At 33.1% G+C, this 21,503-nt stretch overlaps 1 protein-coding gene across 1 annotated transcript; it reads left to right on the forward strand.

Moving 5' to 3' along the window:
- Window positions 1-1,609: 1,609 nt before the first annotated feature.
- On the forward strand, window positions 1,610-21,417 carry LOC140056300 (gamma-aminobutyric acid type B receptor subunit 2-like). The gene is made up of 16 exons (XM_072101626.1): window positions 1,610-1,688; window positions 5,752-5,922; window positions 9,753-9,860; window positions 10,411-10,476; window positions 11,062-11,253; window positions 11,565-11,810; window positions 12,551-12,614; window positions 12,959-13,039; window positions 13,304-13,451; window positions 13,771-13,903; window positions 14,423-14,530; window positions 15,457-15,579; window positions 17,038-17,174; window positions 17,904-18,096; window positions 18,422-18,580; window positions 20,092-21,417. Exons 1-16 carry the CDS (start codon window positions 1,614-1,616, stop codon window positions 20,218-20,220), a joined length of 2,133 nt encoding a protein of 710 aa, XP_071957727.1. The 5' UTR covers window positions 1,610-1,613; the 3' UTR covers window positions 20,221-21,417.
- Window positions 21,418-21,503: the final 86 nt, after the last annotated feature.

Here is a 21,503-nt window from a genome sequence, read left to right on the forward strand (position 1 = left end):
AATGATGTAGGCCTATACTTTACATTACCATATCAATGTATTAAAATATTATTAAAGTAATATTGATCAGTACGTTTGTTTTGATATATAAGAGCATGTACGTGAATAACTATGCACTATAATTGCATCTATCGATTTAGTTTTAAAGTTTGTTTTGTTTTTTTACGGTGATTAATGAAAAGAGTAGCCAGAACAAGCTGATGCCGTGTTTATTCGATTGCCTGTTCAAACCGTATGCCTATACTTATATCAAACGGATAGTTAATTTATGATATTGGTCAACCATTATATACATGTTGAGTAAGAGCAGTAATAAGGCCTTTGTAGATCAAGTATCCATCGATCATACCATTTGTATACTTTAAAATAATATTGTAAAAGAAATTGGTCTTCTTTAGTTCCATTTTTAAAACAAATTAAAAAAGCGAACAAACAGATATAAAAATAACAGTAATTATAGTCATCTTGTTTTTAAATTCTCAAGAATAGAAAATTATTTGTGCTTAAAACATTTAAAATACGAAAAAAATAAATGAAACATAAAAGTTAACAATCTATTAAGTCTATAGTATTTAACAACTTACATTTCAAAAATGTAGTTGCAATTCGAGAGCCTACACACTATATTATATATACTAAGTATAGGGCTCCAGTCGATAGACAACATCCCATATTGGATGGACGTTGCTGTCAGGCGACGCGATACTGTATGCTGTTTACTGATAACTTAACCGCAAGATGGGTCGACGATCATATAAATTGCACAATGCTTGTCTCTGTAAATCATGGCTGCATATCCACCTGTTTCAAATTTTAATCAGTGTATTTAAATTTTAATACACAAAAAGTATGTGACACTACAGTAGGCCTACAGACTGTGGCGTAACACAGAGGCATGAGACCCATTGTTTAGGAACGCTAAGTGGCCTTCCAACGCTGTTTGCCTGTCAGTTTAGCCTGTCACTGTCCGTATTGTTACCCCGCGGGGTAAGCCCATACTCTTACACATGCTACAATGTGTACACTGGACATGTAAGTCCTTATTGATAGGACCAGTACCAATCACACTTAAAAGTGATGTAGGCCTATATCGATCTAATAACACATTGTTTTATATTATTATATTACGTAATTGTGTTAGTGATGTGTTTGATTAAACTTGTTTGTGTAAATGTGTTTCATGTAGCTAGGCGTCTGTTTGTTTAAACATTTTTTCCAATCTATAGGAATTGTGGGCTTTTCAGCTATAGATATTTTATGTTATACTGTAGAGTCTAATTTGTTGTTTGTGATGATAATGATTAATTTATTTGCTTTTTAGTGTAGCCTTGGACATGGACTGAAAGGCGTAATAGAACTTATTACAACAGAACCGGTCAAGACAATGTTGCTAGGGCCAGCCTGTTCATTGGTCGCCATGCGTCTGTTTGTTTAAACATTTTTTCCAATCTATAGGAATTGTGGGCTTTTCAGCTATAGATATTTTATGTTATACTGTAGAGTCTAATTTGTTGTTTGTGATGATAATGATTAATTTATTTGCTTTTTAGTGTAGCCTTGGACATGGACTGAAAGGCGTAATAGAACTTATTACAACAGAACCGGTCAAGACAATGTTGCTAGGGCCAGCCTGTTCATTGGTCGCCATGCCAGCCGCAGCTACGCTTGAATACTGGAATTTACTACAGGTACAATTATTTTATCTCAATTTACATGCAAGTGTTAAAAACCTTAAAAGTATCAAGCTAATCCGAATCATAGCAGCGTAACGTCCGACATATAAGTGGTCGAAAAGCTTATTATAGTTCCCACTTGGACATACACAACGCAAGTGAGAGTTGACCAACCACAAGCGACAGTTCAGATGATCCATTGCTTGGGATTGGTCAAATTACTTGCTTACGTTTGGTCCTTGAGTAGGAATATCAAGCTACTCCGATAGGTCTAACTATCAACTACTCCGATAGGTCTAACTACCAACTACTCCAATATAATAGGTATAACTACGAACTACTTCGATAGGTCTAACTACCAACTACTCCAATATAATAGGTATAACTACGAACTACTCCGATAGGTCTAACTACCAACTACTCCAATATAATAGGTATAACTACGAACTACTCCGATAGGTCTAACTACCAACTACTCCAATATAATAGGTCTAACTACCAACTACTCCGATAGGTCTAACTACCAACTACTCCAATATAATAGGTATAACTACGAACTACTTCGATAGGTCTAACTACCAACTACTCCGATAGGTCTAACTACCAACTACTCCAATATAATAGGTATAACTACGAACTACTCCGATAGGTCTAACTACAAACTACTCCAATATAATAGGTATAACTACGAACTACTTCGATAGGTCTAACTACCAACTACTCCAATATAATAGGTATAACTACGAACTACTTCGATAGGTCTAACTACCAACTACTCCAATATAATAGGTATAACTACGAACTACTCCGATAGGTCTAACTACCAACTACTCCAATATAATAGGTATAACTACGAACTACTCCGATAGGTCTAACTACCAACTACTCCGATAGGTCTAACTACCAACTACTCCGATAGACTTCAAAAGTAGTAGACCTACGATGTAATATGTTTGTATTGACTGTATGTGTTTAACTACAATATAAAACATTAACTTTCACACCTGTTCCGGCACGGTTCCGGGGTCTGGCGAATCGAACATCAATATTTCGTTTTCACGACGCTTCACACGTGGCTACTATGCGCCAATCGATATGCGCGTAGCCGCGTGAAAACGAAACATTTTTTCGGCGCCGTGCCGGAACAGGTGTGAAAGACCCTTGAGCTAAGAGCAAATAACGATCATATGACTTGAATAAGATATTGACTATATAACTGGGAAAAAAAAGTATTAAATTAGATTAAAGATTAGATAAACTAACGGTTATATTGTTACAGTATTGTTCTGTAGGCCTACCATACAATAATAATAATACTCGTTACACAACTATATCTATTGAATGTTTTGTTACTCTAGTAATTATTCTGGCCTAATGACAATAATAACTATAATTGACCTATTTGAGCCATTTCATCTACCTTTTAAGATCTCCAATACAGTAAAAAAAGATTGTCAAATGTACATTCATTAATAGTCCTTGTAGAAATGTTACGAGATTGCTAAAACCAAACGTAGGCCTAAGGATACGCATGTAAGTTAAGTTGCGAATGCATTGTTTAAGCATGGCATTCACCGGCGTCATAATAAGGTGGAGCAATTACCTGTACAGCCCGACGCATTATTACTTGATGAATGAACGCAAGATAATTACTTAGGCCTAGACTTTAAATAAATGTTTAGTTAGGCCTAATTATCTTTATAAGATTAAACAGTAAATTAGTAATCTAAAGTCATCGTAATGTGACATAAATAGGTAAACAACAAAGTCTTTTTAACACATTATGGAGTATTCAGTTCAATTAATCTTTTATTGGTGTAATGCATATACAAATACAAAATAGAAACATCTTTGTTAATATATTTCAGTTTAAAATACATACAATGTTGTCCTAATGTGTCATAAAATATATAATACGTAATGCTTCCGCTAGACATAAAAATATTATCAATGTTACATTGAATACTATATGCAAAATATTGAAAATACACTAACCGGAGCCAAGTCTAATTCTTAACAGCACCGATCCAAGCGGTTTTAGACTTTGGTGTGTGTTGGAACTTATTTCTTTATCTCTTTAAAATTCTTCTGGAAACATTTCATACTTTAATTGTTTTGCAGGTTTCTTGTTTGTTTTGGTGTCATAATTTGGTTAAGTAGCATACGTCATTATTTTGTTTCTAAAAAAACATATATTCTACCATGAACACCACAGTAAGATTCCCTAAATCCCTCTTCCTTGAGCTAAGAGAAAATAACGATCATATGACTTGAATTAGATATTGACTATAACTGAAAAAAAATAGATTATATTAAAGATTAAAGTATTATTGAGATCTGATTGGTTGTGTATTTTACTGCATAACGAAAAGTTGATGGAAATTTGCATACGCATGCGCAACCAACGCTGGAAAATACTAGATTATATTAGATTAGTTATAAGGTTGTCCAGTGGAAATGAACATAGGCCTAAAGGGATTTGTTTTCCAATTAATTTGTAAAGATGTCAGTGATTTTCTATATATACATTTTTCATTTTTAAATGTTTGAAACACAAACAAATATTGATACTGAATCATAGCTTAAATTTATCATCCAACGAATGATAGACCTACATAGATTAACTTTCATGAATGAGTGCCGTAGGAAATGGCATCATTTTTTATTTCAATATATTTGTTTGTGTCCAGGTGTCTTCAATAACGTGTATTTGAACAAAGAGGGGACACTATTAACATCACACATTGTTAATGATCTATTTTTTACTACTTCCTTCAAAGTTTTCTACTTACAATAAATTCACAATAAACAATAATGCACAGTTGTTAATGTGCAAAAGGGATTGATTAATTAATTTTAATTAATTAAAGACACAATCATTTATCAATTCCTTCTTAGCGGGCAGGTGTTTGCAACAGACATTAATAAGAAATATTAATAACATTTGAAATAATGATTTAAACCAGTAACAGAAATCAATGCTGCTTTCATTATAACTTTAGACAAATTATTTCAACAACAACAGACATTCTACTGCTAGTTGTTCACATCTTGTGTTTGAACAAGTTCGCCGACGAAAACGCGTTTCACAAGTTGTAAACTGGTCAACACCGACTTCACAGGTTCTTTGAATGGCATAATAATGTATACTAATTAATTATGTATTCATTTCCCATTACATAATATTGTTCGCGTCATACAGGTTTAGATAATTGATTGTTTGTCATGGAAACAATTCATTTTGGAGGTCGAAGATTGAACCAGGGAAGTGTCAATCATTGCTTATCATCAACTCGATTTTATTTTTATTTATGTGTTAACGCTCTGTCAAAATTTATGTGACGAAAACAGTGTGATGTGCCCATAGAGACATGATTATGACGTCATATCACTACCGTAGTTGGGAATATCAATACCATATTTGGGCACATCACACTTTTTTTCAAACTAGTTTGATAGTGTAAACAGGGCTTTATGCTTAAACAATCAAAACAGAGTCCAACCTAACATCTGGGGTGCAAAAATGTTACCTCTAATCGTCATTATCCATCCTACAAAAACGAAAATAACCTTAATGCATCATATCCATACCCACTTGTATTTAATGGGAAATTGCAGTCATATTTTGCATCTCCTTCTCCCCAGTTCGACGCCAGGTGGATATAGGTTTTCCTTGGTTTTTTTTTTGGTGACTGTTCTTGAGATGCTGTCTGTTTTTTTTTTCTTACCAGACTACCAATCAAGACACGGTTAAAATTAAAGGGTGTCGCCGGGTTATAAAATCTAAACCTTTGCTACTATATTGATTAAAATTAAAAACAGCGTTGCAACAAAACGAGCGCCATGAATTCAGTCCATTGAAAATAAAAGATGATGCTATAGGAATTTATTGAAATTATTACAAACGTTATCAGGCCCATGTCATTTGAGAACATTTTCTTTAGCTAAAAGTATACAAATTGAAGAAACATTTTTTTTTAAAAATGACAAACAGTTACTCAATGAACGATTGTAAGCAATTCAAAATCTATCTTGAGAACCTATGTTATTTCTATTATTATCTATTATTATGCTATAGGTGGGGAACTCAGCACTTTCTGACTCGTTGTCCGACAAAGAGTACTACAAATACTTCTACCGCACAAACCCTCCTTCATCGGCGATGAATCCACCTAGGCTGGCCATACTCAGAGAGTTCGACTGGAATCGAGTAGCAATTATACATGAAAACAACGAATACTTTGCAAACGTAAGAAGACTTCTTTTCAATTTTAGACCAAACTGTTATTTCATAGACTTTGTTAAAGATTGGAAATTTTGTATTGTGAATACATGAAGTGGGAGATGTAGCTTCGTGGAACGTGCTTTTTTTTCAAATCCATGGTTCTATTCTGATCTGTGTCATCGTTTCTTTCTAATCTTTAAATGAGACTTAAGCAAAACAATATATAGTTTATTCACTACGTAATTGGAAATTTATGGAAAAAAGTATTTCTAAAATATTGGCACAGATTCGAACTTTGGCGATATACTCTAGTAGCTAGATCAACTTTCGTATACACTTTGAGGTCCAGAGAATTTGACTTCAGAAATTGGTTTAGGGTGGTCAAACAATCATTTTTGGCTTGGTTACACATTTTGAAAATGTGGCGAAAGGTCAAAAGGTCAGGGTCAAAGGTTATAAGATCAAACACCATTATGTCCTTAAATCTCGACAACCACTGGTCACAGCGAGGTAATTTTGGTCTCAAATTGATCAGAAGGTATACATTCATATTCAGTCTAATGAAACATTTTAGTCGAAAATGACCGGAAATGCCATTTCTGACCTTTGACCCATAAACCAGGGCATGTCTGTATCTCCGTAACTATTGGCCGTAGAGACTTGAATTTGGGCTCAAATTGTTCGAAATATACATTTAGTCATTTGTTACACATTTTGAACAATGTTACAAAAGGTCAAAAGGTCAAGGCCAGGGGTTATATGAATAAACACAAATAGGTATTTGTATCTCGGCAACCACTGGTCACAGCGAGTAAATTTTGGTCTCAAAATGTTCAGAAGCTATACATTCATATTCAGCCTAATGAAACATTTTAGTAAAAAATGACCGGAAATGACATTTCTGACCTTTGACATACATACCAGGGCATCTTCTTATCTCTGTAAGTACAGGTCGTAGAAACTTAAATTTAGTATCAAATTGTTAGAAATACACATATTTACATTCATTCTAACAGAAAATTTGGATAAAAGATGATCATAAATACTATTAATTACTAATCTTTTAAATAAAAAACATATCTACCCAACTTATCATTAGACAGTAATGTTATGCAATAATTGATGCTTAATGATTTCATTATACTGTAGGAATTAAAACAAATCCTTTACTGTTTGTAATAATTTTACTTTTGCTTATAATAATGCTAGAAATTATTGTTGACCCCCAAACGTTCAAACATTTTGAGAATGCTAGAAGTAATTTACTGTAGTTACCCGAATAAAAGCCTCGGGCATTTATTTATTCAGGGAAGGCGTTTATTTTGTTGGGTGTAATAATGGTAACATGTATAATCAACTAAATACACCCCAGATATATATATAAAAAAAATATATATATTATATAATAAGAATAATAACGGGATTAAACCTAATAAAAGGTATCGGAGACCACAATAATAGACCAAGTCATTGTCATTATTACGTAACACTGTTGCATAATAGTTTTGAATGTCAACGACAAAACTTATACATACACGTCTGTTCCCAGTGTAGATAATAAAACAATATATATTTCTGGAGATTTATTATCAATACCACTAGAAACTTTGACATGTTTTAGGTACTGAATGCATTGACAATAAAAGCATCAGAAGTTTATCATGATAAAATCATACTACAACACTGTACACAAGGGTGTTTTCAGGAAAGCTGGACATATTGTACAATAGTAATGAAACTATGTATTGGCATTTAAAACTATGCAAAAGATTGTTGTCAAATTGTAGTTACAAACAAATAGATGATAGAATGAAGATCCATTATGAGTGCAATCGTGTCAGGATAATGATGTGTCATTGTTTTATATCATTATACTGGCACCTGGAGGTGAAGATCCATTTAATGGAATCTATCACTTTTATTTTAAAAGACAGAAACATTTCGTTAAAAAGCATAAAGAGGAAAACGAATCATGTAAAGTACCTTTTATCAGTTGAGAAACGAAATACAATTATTAAAATTAGAGTATTCCTTCAAATAAACGCCACCATTCCCTCAAATAGAACACTATGTGGAATAAACGCCCCGCCACATGCATTTACACAATAATTGTATCACGTCAACACATTTCATTAACTACCATAATCTACAATTTACCAAGCATTTTGACATATTTTTATCACTTTTTGATATTAATTGTGCAGTATTTGTTTACATCTAGGTGGTATTTATTTGATTATACATGTTACCATATTATACCCCAAATAAAGATGCCTCCTTTACCCCTAAAAACCATTTTGAACAATACATGCCAGGGGCGTTTAATCGGATACATATGGCAAGTTACTTCTAGCATTCTGAAAAGAACTGTTGAGCTTAACGTTTCTATCTATTTTCTATTGTACAGCGCTTTGGTCACTTGGAAAAGCGCTATATAAATCCAAAATTAAATTAAAATTAAAATTATCAAAATGTCCTATGGGACAGCAATAACTAGTACTTGAAATTAAAACAATTTAAAGTATCAGTTATTGCATAACATTACTGTCTAAGGACAAGTTGTGTAGATATGTTTTTTGTTTGAAACATTAGTAAGAGTATTTCTGTTCATCTTTTAACCACATTTTCTATTACAATGAATGTAAATATGTATATTTCGAACAATTTGATACCAAATTTAAGTTTCTACGACCTGTACTTACAGAGATATGAGATGCCCTGGTATGTGGGTCAAAGGTCAGAAATGGCATTTCTTATAATTTTTGACTAAAATGCCCCATTAGATGGAATATAAATGCATGCCTTCTGAACATTTTGAGACCAAAATTGACTTGCTGCGACCAGTGGTTGCCGAGATAAAAGTACCTTTTTTTATTTGTTCAAATAACCCTTGACCTTGATTCTTTGACCTTTTGTAACATTTTTCAAAATGTATAACAAATAACAAAACATATATTTCGAACAATTTAAAACCAAATTCAAGTGTCTACGACCAGTAGTTACGGAGATACATACATGCCCTGGGTTGTGGGTCAAAGGTCATAAATGGCATTTCCGGTAATTTTTTACTAAAATGTCCCATTAGACTGAATATAAATGTATACCTTCTGATTAATTTAAGACCAAAATTACCTCGTTGTGACCAGTGGTTGTTGAGATTTAAGGACATATTTATGTTTGGTCTTATGACCTTTCACCTTGACCTTTTGACCTTTCGCCACATTTTCAAAATGTGTAACCAAGCCAAATATGATTGTTTGACCACCCTAAACCAATTTCTGAAGTCAAATTTTCTGGACCTCAAAGTGCATACGAAAGTTGATCTAGCTACTAGAGTAATAGGCCCTAGTGATGAGAGCATTTGACTATCCCCGGTTATCTATGTCTATGTTTCACTGAAATAAATAAAAGAAAATAATAATTTGTTTTAAAATTAGAAAACCTAAACTGCTATGTATTATTTAGCCATATAACCGATACATATATAACATATATAACATATAGGCCTATCTTGTTCTGAATGTGAATAAAAAACATTGATACAATGCTTTTTGGTGTATTCTATGAGATTGAAAGTAACAAAATAATCCTCATTAAAGATCGTGATTATGATGTGATTGGTTTATTGATTATTATTGATTTTTATGAAATAGTAATGTTACTCCTTTAAGGCTCCTCTATTAAAGGACACTTTCTCCAGTGAAACACACAAATGGGGTATATATATTTGATCATTACGGCCATCAGGGCAACCACTATCCCCTTAATAGTGGTTCTACTATATTTTGTGTTGACCTACATTTTTAATAATTTAATATTAATAATAACAATGTCTTCAATATTTTAACAAAAAGCACTTCGACATCACAAAAGAGTACTTACGAAGCAATGGTATTGACATTGTGACGTCAGAGAGTTTTGACGCAGGACAGGTGCCGAGAGAGCAGCTTCGAAATATGAAGGTATATCTATATTTGTTGATTATTCTGATGCTATTTAAATAAGGGATTTGAATTAAAGATGAAAGAGATTTGATTTAAAGATGAAATAAATATATTTTGAATTTATTTATAAAGCCTGTAACCAATTTCAACTGGACAAACTAATAGCAATTGATAATTAAGGGCCATCTTATCGTACACTCACCCTCAACACGTATCTAAACTTCTGTCTTTTCCACCATTATCTCGTACTTAACCGTACCATAATTAAGGTTTTAGAATGGTAATTGGCAATATTTGAAAAAAAGAATAACGTTTTCGTTTTTCAACGATCCTCCAATTGTATGTACAGATCTAGTTTAAGTATATGCCTACATGTATTGGCAAAATGTTCTGTAATATAAATTTTCAACCGATTCAATCTGCAGCTGTCAGTAGATAGAGTCTAACTGACTATCGCAAGTCATTTAGATATGCGTCTTGCTGTATTAAATACTTTTGAATACACGATATCTCTGTCAGTAGGTTCACAAATAATCGGAAGCCATTTTGTATTTCGTTTTTATTCAAGGATAAAGATGCTCGCATAATTTTTGCCAGTGCATATATAGAACCAGCATCAATTCTCTTCTGTGAGGTGAGTAAATTGACATTTGAAAATAAATAAAGGCCTAAGCCTGTAGTTCAAACATATTTACCGGTATAATAGATAATTTATGTATATTAATGATTAGTTTAATTATCAATACGATAGTGTTACTGAAAATACAGTTACAAATATTGCATTTCTAATTGAAATCTCGGTAGAAGAAACTGAACCTCTAATATACAACCTGCCATTCTCTGTCTAAATAAACAGAGCAAAATTAATCAATACTCAAGGTAAATTGTGTTAAAATCTTTTGGGGAATAATTGGCACCTTGGTGTCAATTACATTTCAATCATTATCATTAGAAGTCGTAAGATGTAACGTTGTGCATTCGGACTGTGAACAGAGTCTATCCAAACGGGAATCAATCTATGTGTCGCATAATTAATAGTTGTTTTCTCTTTTCGGATTTTTTGAAATCATTAGGCCTATATTTGTTTGTTTTTCTGCGGAATTGAATAATGTTAATAAAACTGCAAAATGGTAAATGCAAAGTCTGATTTAAATAATCTTCGTTTTTTCATATTTTTGTGGGACAATACATCTTTAATCCGAATAATCATGACTTGTAGATTTACAAGCAAAGTATGTATGGAGAACGATATGTCTGGATTATCGAGAGTTGGTTAGATCCCGGTTGGTGGGAATTGAACCTACATGTTCACAACTGCACGCTGGAAGAGATGAGAGAAGTGGCAAGTCTACATGTTGGTGTTGACTTCCTCAGTATCTATCCAATACAGGACATCACAATATCTGGACTGGTAAGTCTCACCAAGTTGTACAACAGCATTCTTTATTTTTATGTCATTTTTAAAAATAATATTCTCATTTACATTTGTTTGGTTTGGTTTATTTGTATCAACATTTTCGCCAAACCCACGCGACTACGGAGCTGTCGGTTGAAAAGTCATCCTGCGAACGATCAGCAAGATATGTCCATGTGTACGTAAAAGCTAGATAGTTGCGTGGCCAATTTGAAAACTAAATTCACTATTGCCATTCCCACCATATTCTTCATTCAATTCAATATGACACGCAATAATAGAACTTGACTTATACATCTTTTATACAGACCCCAAATGAATACGAAGATATGTATTACAACAGAACCAACCAGCAACAACAGCCAGGCGAAGAATACGCACCATACGCATACGATGGATTGTGGACGATAGCAATGGTGTTAAATGAAACCCAAACGCACCTCGAACAAACAAACTCAAGTCTCAGCATCCTAGATTTCGATTATAACAATACTCACCATATTCGGGAATTGTTCGAAAATTCGATAAAAAATCTTAATTTTAAAGGAATCTCCGTAAGTTTGCTGTAATCAATGATGATGATTATAATGATGATGACGATGATGATGATGGCCATACTGAAAACGGTGACGACGTCAACTTTAATAAGAACGTCAACTTTAATAACAACAACGAAGAATATAATGGTAGGCCTAATAAGGCTTATTACGAGCAGGATGATTGATTATATTGGGAGACGACGTTAACCAACATGACAACATTTTAGATTTATGACGATGGAGACAATGATGATTTTGATAACGATAATGACGATAATTAACATGAAAGTGATCGATGTGGTGATAATAATTATGCCTAATAATGATAATAATACAAAAAAATGGCATGCCGTGACAAAGTACGCGTCTATTTTACGTGTAATTATTCTGCTCACAGCACTTGCACTCTGACTTTTCTGATTACGTACGTATGCTTATTTTTGAATTGTGTAAACGTATGTAAAATTTATGTTGCTTTCGATAATTTATTGGATTGCTTTTATAATCTGAAGTACTAATTAGAGATAATAATAACTTAATTGGGCCAATTTTTTTTCTTAATATCGTATTTCTATGGTCAAACATCTCCTTCCGTCGTAAATACAATTCGAAGTAGCTTAATTGTGTGATGCTGAGTCGATTAAATAGAGTTAATGACTCTACACACAGTTTCACTACTACATGCTTTTATTAGGTTCTAGTATTTAAAACCGATAGAAAATTATATTAATGTCAATGGTGTATTATTTTTATAGGGAACTATACAATTTAACCGTAACGGAGATCGCTTTGGCAATATTAAGCTTGAGCAGCTTATAGGTAAGAGGTAATTTGGTGGTTGTTTACATTTCGAGGAGACTGGTTCGAATCCACGCTGGTGCGCTTCTACAAAATTATCCAACATAAACGGATACAAAATACGAGGGTTATCCGGTATAATGCACTATGACACATAATTTCTTTGAATGATATTACGTAAAAATGTGAATTCAAGAAATAGACTAATATCATATTTCTTTTTAAAGGTCTGTTATAATTTGGACGCAAGCTCCAATCACGAGGAATGTCAAATTGCTTGAATTTCGCGAATACGTCTTTGCGTTGCGTGCACGTTGAAAATAAATTGAAGTAAAAATAATAATTTCCTTTCTTATTTCCTTAAGATAATGAGATTGTTACTATTGGAATATATTATCAAAACGGAGAACTTGTTTGGGAGTCTGAAAAACGAATTACATTTACAGGTATCTACGTCATGTTACGTGTAATTACTTGACTAATCGATAGGTGCACTTTATTTAAACTAGGCCTATCCAATAGACCTTTCGATCAGAAATTGGAACAACAGTTAAATTATTTTCAAACTAGGTCAAATAATCTTGTTCTAATGAAACCGGGTTTTTTTTTCTCAGATTTTGTACAGCGACAACAATCAGTCAGAAAAGCCAGAGAAAAGTTTTCTAATTTCTGTATCTGTATTTAATTATAAAACTATATCTATTTTGCAGGAGACGTACCGATTGACGGTGCACTCTATGAAACTGTTTACATCGGAATACGACCAGTTATATATCTCATATTCTCGTCACTCTCAGCCGTCGGAGTCATCGTTGCATGTGCCTTCCTTGTGTTTAATATCAAGAACAGAAAAAGAAAGTAAAGATCAGTATTTATTAGGCTTTTATTTAGCTTTAGATTTTCTTCGACCTTCCTCATAATGTCAGGTTAATCGATATGTCGTCGGTTGTCGCTTGATCTAAAAACCTGTGTTCGGGTGGGGATCGAGGAAATGATAGATAAATAAAGTGAATTTTCCAGCAAATGTCCTATATTTGTATGGCTTAATATCATTGTTGATGATTTTTTGATAAATATACAATTTTGAATTAATAATTTAATGAATGAAAAATAATGATACTACCACAATACATTATATATGAGTACTATGGTACTATTGTTTTTGTTTTTATTTCAGGTTAATTCGCTTATCCAGTCCTAATGTGAACAACGTAATTGCGACAGGCTGTATTGTCTGTTACGGATCCGTCATGCTATTTGGCCTCGACCAAAATATCGTTGAATCGAATATGTACATAACTTTATGTATGGTGGGTATATCAATATTAGTATCATCATGTTATGAACTTGTTTGGCTTCTTTCATATATGTATATTGTTGCTTAATTGGATGTTTCTAACTTTGTTTTAATAATTTTTCATATTACTTTGACTTTGACGCATTTTAAGACTTAACTAAAGCTAGATGTTCTTTGGTTAAATCCTATTAATTCAAGATTCTTTTCTCCCGAAGAGGACAATCAACAATATTTAGGCCTACAAACAAAGATTACAAGCAATATACTAGCACATATTCTTGAAAAAATTATATTATGATGATATTAGTACTTCTTATTTTAAGTAGAAGATATTAAAAAATAATATTGCAAATGTTTTTAAAGAAACTTTCTCTTTTTTGATTTTCATTGACATTGATTATGATACTATAATAGCCATATTTATTATTGTTAGTAAGACTATAATTATATTCTTCAATATTGTATAGTTTTTAAAAGATTACAAATATTATTTCAATATGTTGACATTGATAATAACGTATTTTAAATGTAGTTGCGAGCATGGACTTTGTCTATTGGTTATTCAATGGCGTTTGGTGGGCTGTTCCTAAAAACGTGGCGGGTGTATCTAATATTTCGTAAACTGAAGATAAAAAAGAAGGTAATTAGACTTAATTATATTTTTATTTTAATTGTTTTGTAATGTATGATTCCGCTGTATGTTTTTTTTTACCATCTATTAGGCCTACATAATTTTACTATTGTTAATTTATTATTTGTTATGATGTTATTATAATTGTTCGTATAATTTGACGTCAAGTACAATAGTTTAAATAATGAAACACGACTTTATTGTGTTCATTAATGAGTTGACATCATTAATTACATTTGTGTAATTAAGGCATATCATGTATATCATTTTTCTATTGTTATCAATTTGTTTTATGTCTCTATGTAGTAGTCAAAGGTAACAATTTAAATAATGAAACACGAATTCATTTTGACTATTGAGTTCTGTAATTTTTTATCGTTACAAAATAAAATGCAATTGTAATTTCAAACATTATTGATTGTAGGCATACAGTTAATAGATAATATTGCATTCGCATGGAAGAAATATCGGATTTTATTAAACGTGCTTTATAATCAAAATTAAGTGTGTTTTTATATTAAATTATTTTACAGCTTCAAAAAGTTTTCAAAATACAGGAGAACCGATATTAAATATAGATAACTTTGTGACCCAATTTAGAGTAACCCTTTTTTAAAGGTTTTTTCCCGAACATACCATTGGTTTACAGTTTTTCGCGTTTCCTTGTAAAGTGTCCCTTGCGGAGAGGTTACTGTATACCAATACCGATACCATTTTTTTAATCGTATTAGATTACAACGTCAGGCCTATTTCGTGAAATAACAAAAAATGGTTAAAACATTTTTTTTTCCACTTAAGCAATTTTCTATCTTTTTTAATTAAGCAAAAGATTGGTACCTTTCCATGAGTTGACGTTAGCCGCACAGAACGGACCCGACCCCTTATATTGATTGCCACAAATGTAACATGGTGTTTTACTTGTTATTCTCTATTAGATTGTTCAAGACTGGCATTTATTCGGATTGCTTACGATTCTTCTTCTAATAGACCTTATTTATCTGTTTGTTTGGTCAATGATCAATCCATTTTTTAAGGAAACCAAGACGTTTCCGCCTGAGGTAAGACAACCTGAAATAAATGTCCACCCACTTAATTGATTATAAAATCATCTCCATTAGTGCCATAGGCCTAAACCTGAAAGATTAAACAAAAACATAAAAGAACAATGTGGTCAATCAGAGACCTATTGCGAAAGACATTAGGCCGGATAGCCATCTTCATTTTGATTCTTGAGTTCGTATACCTGTTTTTGTATTTACTTTAATTTCAGATTAATTCACCACGAATTCAACATCAAACTCCAATTAGGAGGACTATATGAGAAAACATATAAACACATGCTTGTATCGTAGGGTATCGTGTAATTAATTAGGCCTTTCTGCCACGAGAAAGCGTACCATGACCTAGCTAGGACTTTCCCTATGATTACAAAATGTCCACTTAGGGCCTATTTATGTGCTTTTAAAATTAATCCGAATATTAATTCTAATGTACTGAGAGTTTCAATCTCATATGACGTTAGTAATTATTAGGGTGTTAATGGACTTGTTTTGATTTTAATTAGGGCCTACACACTCACTAGATTTTCAGATTAAAAAGGTGGAGATTTGACAAAAATTGTATTCATCAGTTATTATAGAAATTAGGCTTAGCACTCAAAATAATTAAATAGTTGAAGTAATACAGTACTTAAATTAGTGTCTGTAACTGTATTCTAATGCTCATTTTTTTGCTGTTGCAATTATCTTAGCTTGAAAATTACGACGCCGAGATTTTGTATATAGGCCAATTAAGGCAAATTTAACTCTAATTATACTAGTTAGTATATATACAGTAGGTTATTTTTAATGAGCGATAATCACGATTACAATATGCTACGTTAAAACAGTTATGTAACGGTGCACTAATAGGACATTTCTGCACTGAGATTCTTTTCTTCTTCGTCTAAACGCCGCTCCGCCGACGAGAGTCTTCTGGCTGGTTCCCTATCGGCCGCTCTGCTTATTTCTGCGGTGAAGTTTCAAAGCGTTCTGTCAGAGGCTATGTTCTTTATATAATAATTATATTCAAAATTACAATGCACAGTTGTATAAAAAGTACCGCAACTTGGTTTCACAATCACAATAGTTTCAAAAGCAATAGGCCTACACTAAATAGTTTCAAAATTACTGCCATTGGGTTACCGTGATATTCCACCCGTTTCCCAGTGCTGTAACTCCACATACAGTACTATCTATTTCCTAAGGCTAAGAATATTTAATAATACAGCATCCCATTTATCTCGCATGTGGTGCCTGTGTATCATGTAAAGTTGGTTAAGGGTTAGGTTACTAAATACATGTGAAACGTGTAATATTGTATTACCAAATATTCCTAATGATACTTCGGAAATATAAACAGTACCGAGGATCGGCTCAATATTCTCAGAATTCTCACAAAGCAGTTACAGTTTAAAATCCACCAAATATTACGGCACTTGAATAAATACCTATTGTTTCTATCAAATATATATTTAGATTGTTAATCAGGACCTGATTTTACTAAAAAAGAAGGATTCGTGCGACTGCAAACAACTTGTCCAATGGACCGTTGTATTATACGTTTATAAAGGACTGATCATGCTATATGGTGCAAAACTTGCTTGGGAAACAAGGTACGATAAACGTGTATTATTATTAACACAAATTCAATAGTTACAAAATGACTTTTAATAGAACCTTCGACCTTGTGTTTATATGCTGAGTACGGTAGACCATAGTTGATTTTGAAATATGAAAATGAAGAACAAACGAATGAGTTTAATTAGTAGCCACCCTCTCAGTTATAACACTGTTCTTCAAAAAAGAAAATAATTATAAGGCTAACCATGGACCTATAATATCTCCATGCTAAAACAATAAAACTCTTAAATATGGAGTAGACGCCTAAAATGAGATAGAAATAGGTCTTTGATTTTCTTGACACAGATACCATCTTCCTGAACAGGTGTATTTACATTGAAGAATTAATGTTAGGTGGCGAACTTGAAAACTACGTCATTAATGATTAACTATTAAGAATGATGGTTTTATTTCTTTCGATGTCATCATTTACAAAATGTTTATTCAATATTATTTTTTTTATGTTATATTATAAGTTAATAACATATCTGAGAAGGAGAGTAAATAACTCGCTTATGATTGTTATTCTTGAAAAGCCATTTTTTTTTGAGAAATTAAGCAAAATATAAATTTATAATACACCTAATACAATTACCGAGTTAATATTTACTTTCGTAGATGATTGTAAAATCAAAATTACAATCATTCACGTAAGTTGAAGTTCTTTAATGTAGAAAAATAATAAAAACCTTCAAATGTAAATGTTTTGCTTTTTTAAACAGAAAAGTATCGATGCAGGAATTAAATGACTCAAAATATATCGGTCTGTCGATATATAACGTTGCTATCATCGTCTCCATCGCAGTGCCTCTTACATACGTTTTAGAAGACGAACCTGAAGTTGTGTATAGTCTTGTAGCGGTCGCTATTCTGTATACTACGACTTGTACAATGTGTCTTGTGTTTGTTCCAAAAGTAAGTACCGCACTCGAGTTGCAAACAACAGTACGTACTCAAACGCGCTCAAAAAAGGGACTTTACTCGAGCGAGTTCTATAAGTATCGTACCCGAGAGATTTCCAAAAGTGAGTACTCGACGGAGTTCTACAAGTAAGTTCCGAGCGAGTTCTAAAGTAATTACCGTGCTCGACAGAGTTCCAAAACTAAGTAGGCCTGCGTACTCGAGCGAGTTCCAAAAGAGAGTAGGCCTACCATGCGAGCAAGTTTCAAAAGAAAAGTTCCAAAAGTAAGTACCGTACTCGAGCGAGTTTTAAACTATTATTACCGTCCTTTCATTGCAGATAATAGTTCTTCGAGGTACGGAATCAGACACTGAAGTAACTGTAACCACGTTCAATCGTAGTAGAGCTGTTGCCCCGGAGACATTTACAGTTAGCATAGAAGAAAGGGTAAAACAAAAGGAACATGAGCTACAGAAACTACGTAGAGATATGATGATGGTAAGAAAACAGCCGCTATCCCTCTCTCCCACCTACTTCCCTCCCCTCCCCTCCCTCTCTCTCTCCACCTACTTCCCTCCCCTCCCCTCTCTCTCTCCACCCCGTCTCTCTATACTCTCAAGCAATGTGGTTTTCTAATTCAATTCTATTGATATAATAAAGTACACCTTTCTTTTGGTAGGGCCTATTGGCCATCAATGAATAAAATGCCAGTCTGTATAGGCCTACTGCGCAATAGTACTCAGGCACCTTTGAGATCTAACCCCCTGTTCTCGAATGCATGTCTCCTCAAGGGTCGTTGGTTTCACTTGAAAGTGTCCTCCTATAGTTTGTTGGCATGTCTTGTTATTCTGGTCGTACTTTCAATCTGTGATGTTTTGTTATTGTCAAATCATAATTGTTATTTACTACAGCAGAAATTGCAATTACTATTCCTAAAAACGTAAACACAAGCTTTCAGCTACTTGGTTAAATTAAAAGTGTATTTAAAAAGGTGTTGATCTGATCTTGCAGCAAGACGGTTCCAATAATTGATTGTGTGTTGACGTCATCAGCGTACAGACGAATACGTCCAATTGCTACATCTTTTATATAATGTTTAGTTTTTAGAATAATTTCTAATAAAACGCACGCACCTCATTCGATTTCAAATGATTTCTATTGTACTTGGCATGATTAAAAAGTGTTGTTCTTTAACCGGTCGCCTATTTTCATATCAATCAACCGAATGCCAAATTTAAAAAACGTTAAGATTACGTAAGCTTATCACTTGATGAAAGAATTCCTACTAAAGCTTCACATTAGAAAGCAAATCTGTAACGTAAGAAAATACTCTTCTATCAATTCTACGTACCCATCTTACGAAAAGTTGAAGCAAAAATAGTGTTCGGTAACCACTTATGACGAACAGTGTAATGTTATTATGGCACATTGCGTCGATACGTGACGTCTGCGTCCTTACTTATGTTGAGTCCTAGTGGGAATCATAGAGTATGTTAACGGTGGTAGGAGGAGGGGGAAAATCAACATTTACTGGCCATCGGAACAGTGTACAGTACTTAAGTCCCATTGTTGCATGTTTATAGCGCACATTTCATATGGCATATATGATAATGTATTGTTTTCTTTTATACCAATTGTGGTTTTCTAAATCATAAATGTTACTAGATCATTATGTAATATGGTATTCAGTGTCATTTGATTATTATGGATCGTCTGAATTTTTAAATAGTGAAAAGTAAAACAAACATAGGCCTAATAATTGTACGAAAAAAAACCGCAAAATCTCCGCTAGGCCTATATTGACATGATAATCATACATAAATTTATAAAAAAAAAGTTTCAGTATTTTTAAGTTCAACATTCAGTAGATACGGTACTTGGACTTAATGAGGTAAATAATTTGTTTCGAAAATCTTAGCAAAATTTAGGCTACTTTATTTAATCAACGCCAATGCACACCATATTCAACGGTATAGATGAAAATATGTTTGCTTTTTTTTGTTCGACAGCAAAAGGAATTCACGGACATTGTTCACCGTCCTGTTTTGATTAAATGTGATGCTGACGTACCATCAGTGAGCAACATAAACACATCTTCAGCAAACACATCTCCAGCTCCCAGCAATGTCATTATATAAACGGACGAATAGACTCTACTTGAATGTTGTCGCAAAATTCAACCTCTTCCTACTACTAATCAGTGTTATACTGTATAAATCTGGTAAAAATGTTTAACGGTGCTTTATGATTTTATTTGTAATGTTTAAACGACCATAAACTACTCATATATCTGAAGCTTAGTTCACATTAGAGACGCCAACATTAAGGGCTTGTGATTTGACCAATCACACGCGATGAGTTATTTATTGGTCAATCTTGCGTTTTCCTAGTGGGAACCAAGTTTAATTGTTTGATGTGATTACAGTTTGTTTCGTATGTTCAGGTCTTATGTCGGAACATTATATGTATAACGTTGTCTTGAATTGATTTTGACAGTGCCGTATAATTCGACGGCAAACATGCACTCAGGAATACATAGAGCCCGTGTAGCTGTTCCTACTCACAAACATTAGCGATAACGCAACACCCTTGAAACCAACTTACCCGGGTAAATAAATCAGCCTGAACGGGGCCCATACGTACGTATACCTACTAAAAAACAATACATCTCTTTACGAGACAAAAACTGATGACCATAATTGTACCTAAAAAGTACAGTTTCCAAATTAAAATAAAACGAAAGGATAATAGGTCTACTGTAGCCTATATACAGTATAATATTTCTTATGCAACGAAAAATTACCTTAACGATATTAGTGCCTCGCATATCAGCAGTGTTTATCTATTTTAGTGAAAAAATTGAATATAACTATCTATTGCAACTGTCGTTTTTGTTTCACATGTAATTGTAAAGGTCATTATTTATGGAGTGGTATTTTTTTTTCCGAGAGTGGGACGGGGGTGGGGGAGACAAATATATCTTGAAGCTCAAAGTTCCAACTAAAATCCATGGCAATGACGTACACGCAGACGCAAGTACATTCCAACCAATTACAATGATTCAAATGATCCGTTGCTGGTGATTGGTCAATTTATTACTAGCGTGGTAGTACGTCCTTGCGTTGCATTTTAGTGGAAACGAAGCTTTAGTTTGTGCACGTGACAACCCTCATAAGGTACTGTTTTTGTATGTGTGAACCAATGTGTCTTATCTTGTGACGATTTGTGTGACCATATATGGTAAAATAAGATGGTTTTATACCTAATACAGGTGGTGTTATACCTAATACAGGTGGTGTTATACCTAATACAGGTGGTGTTATACCTAATACAGGCGGTGTTATAATGTAAAAATAAATATAATGTAATAAATATAAATTTATAATGTTAAGTTAAATAAAACAGTTTAAAAACAATATAT

This window comes from Antedon mediterranea, chromosome 8, assembly GCF_964355755.1.
Source record: "Antedon mediterranea chromosome 8, ecAntMedi1.1, whole genome shotgun sequence".
Taxonomy (NCBI): domain Eukaryota; kingdom Metazoa; phylum Echinodermata; class Crinoidea; order Comatulida; family Antedonidae; genus Antedon; species Antedon mediterranea.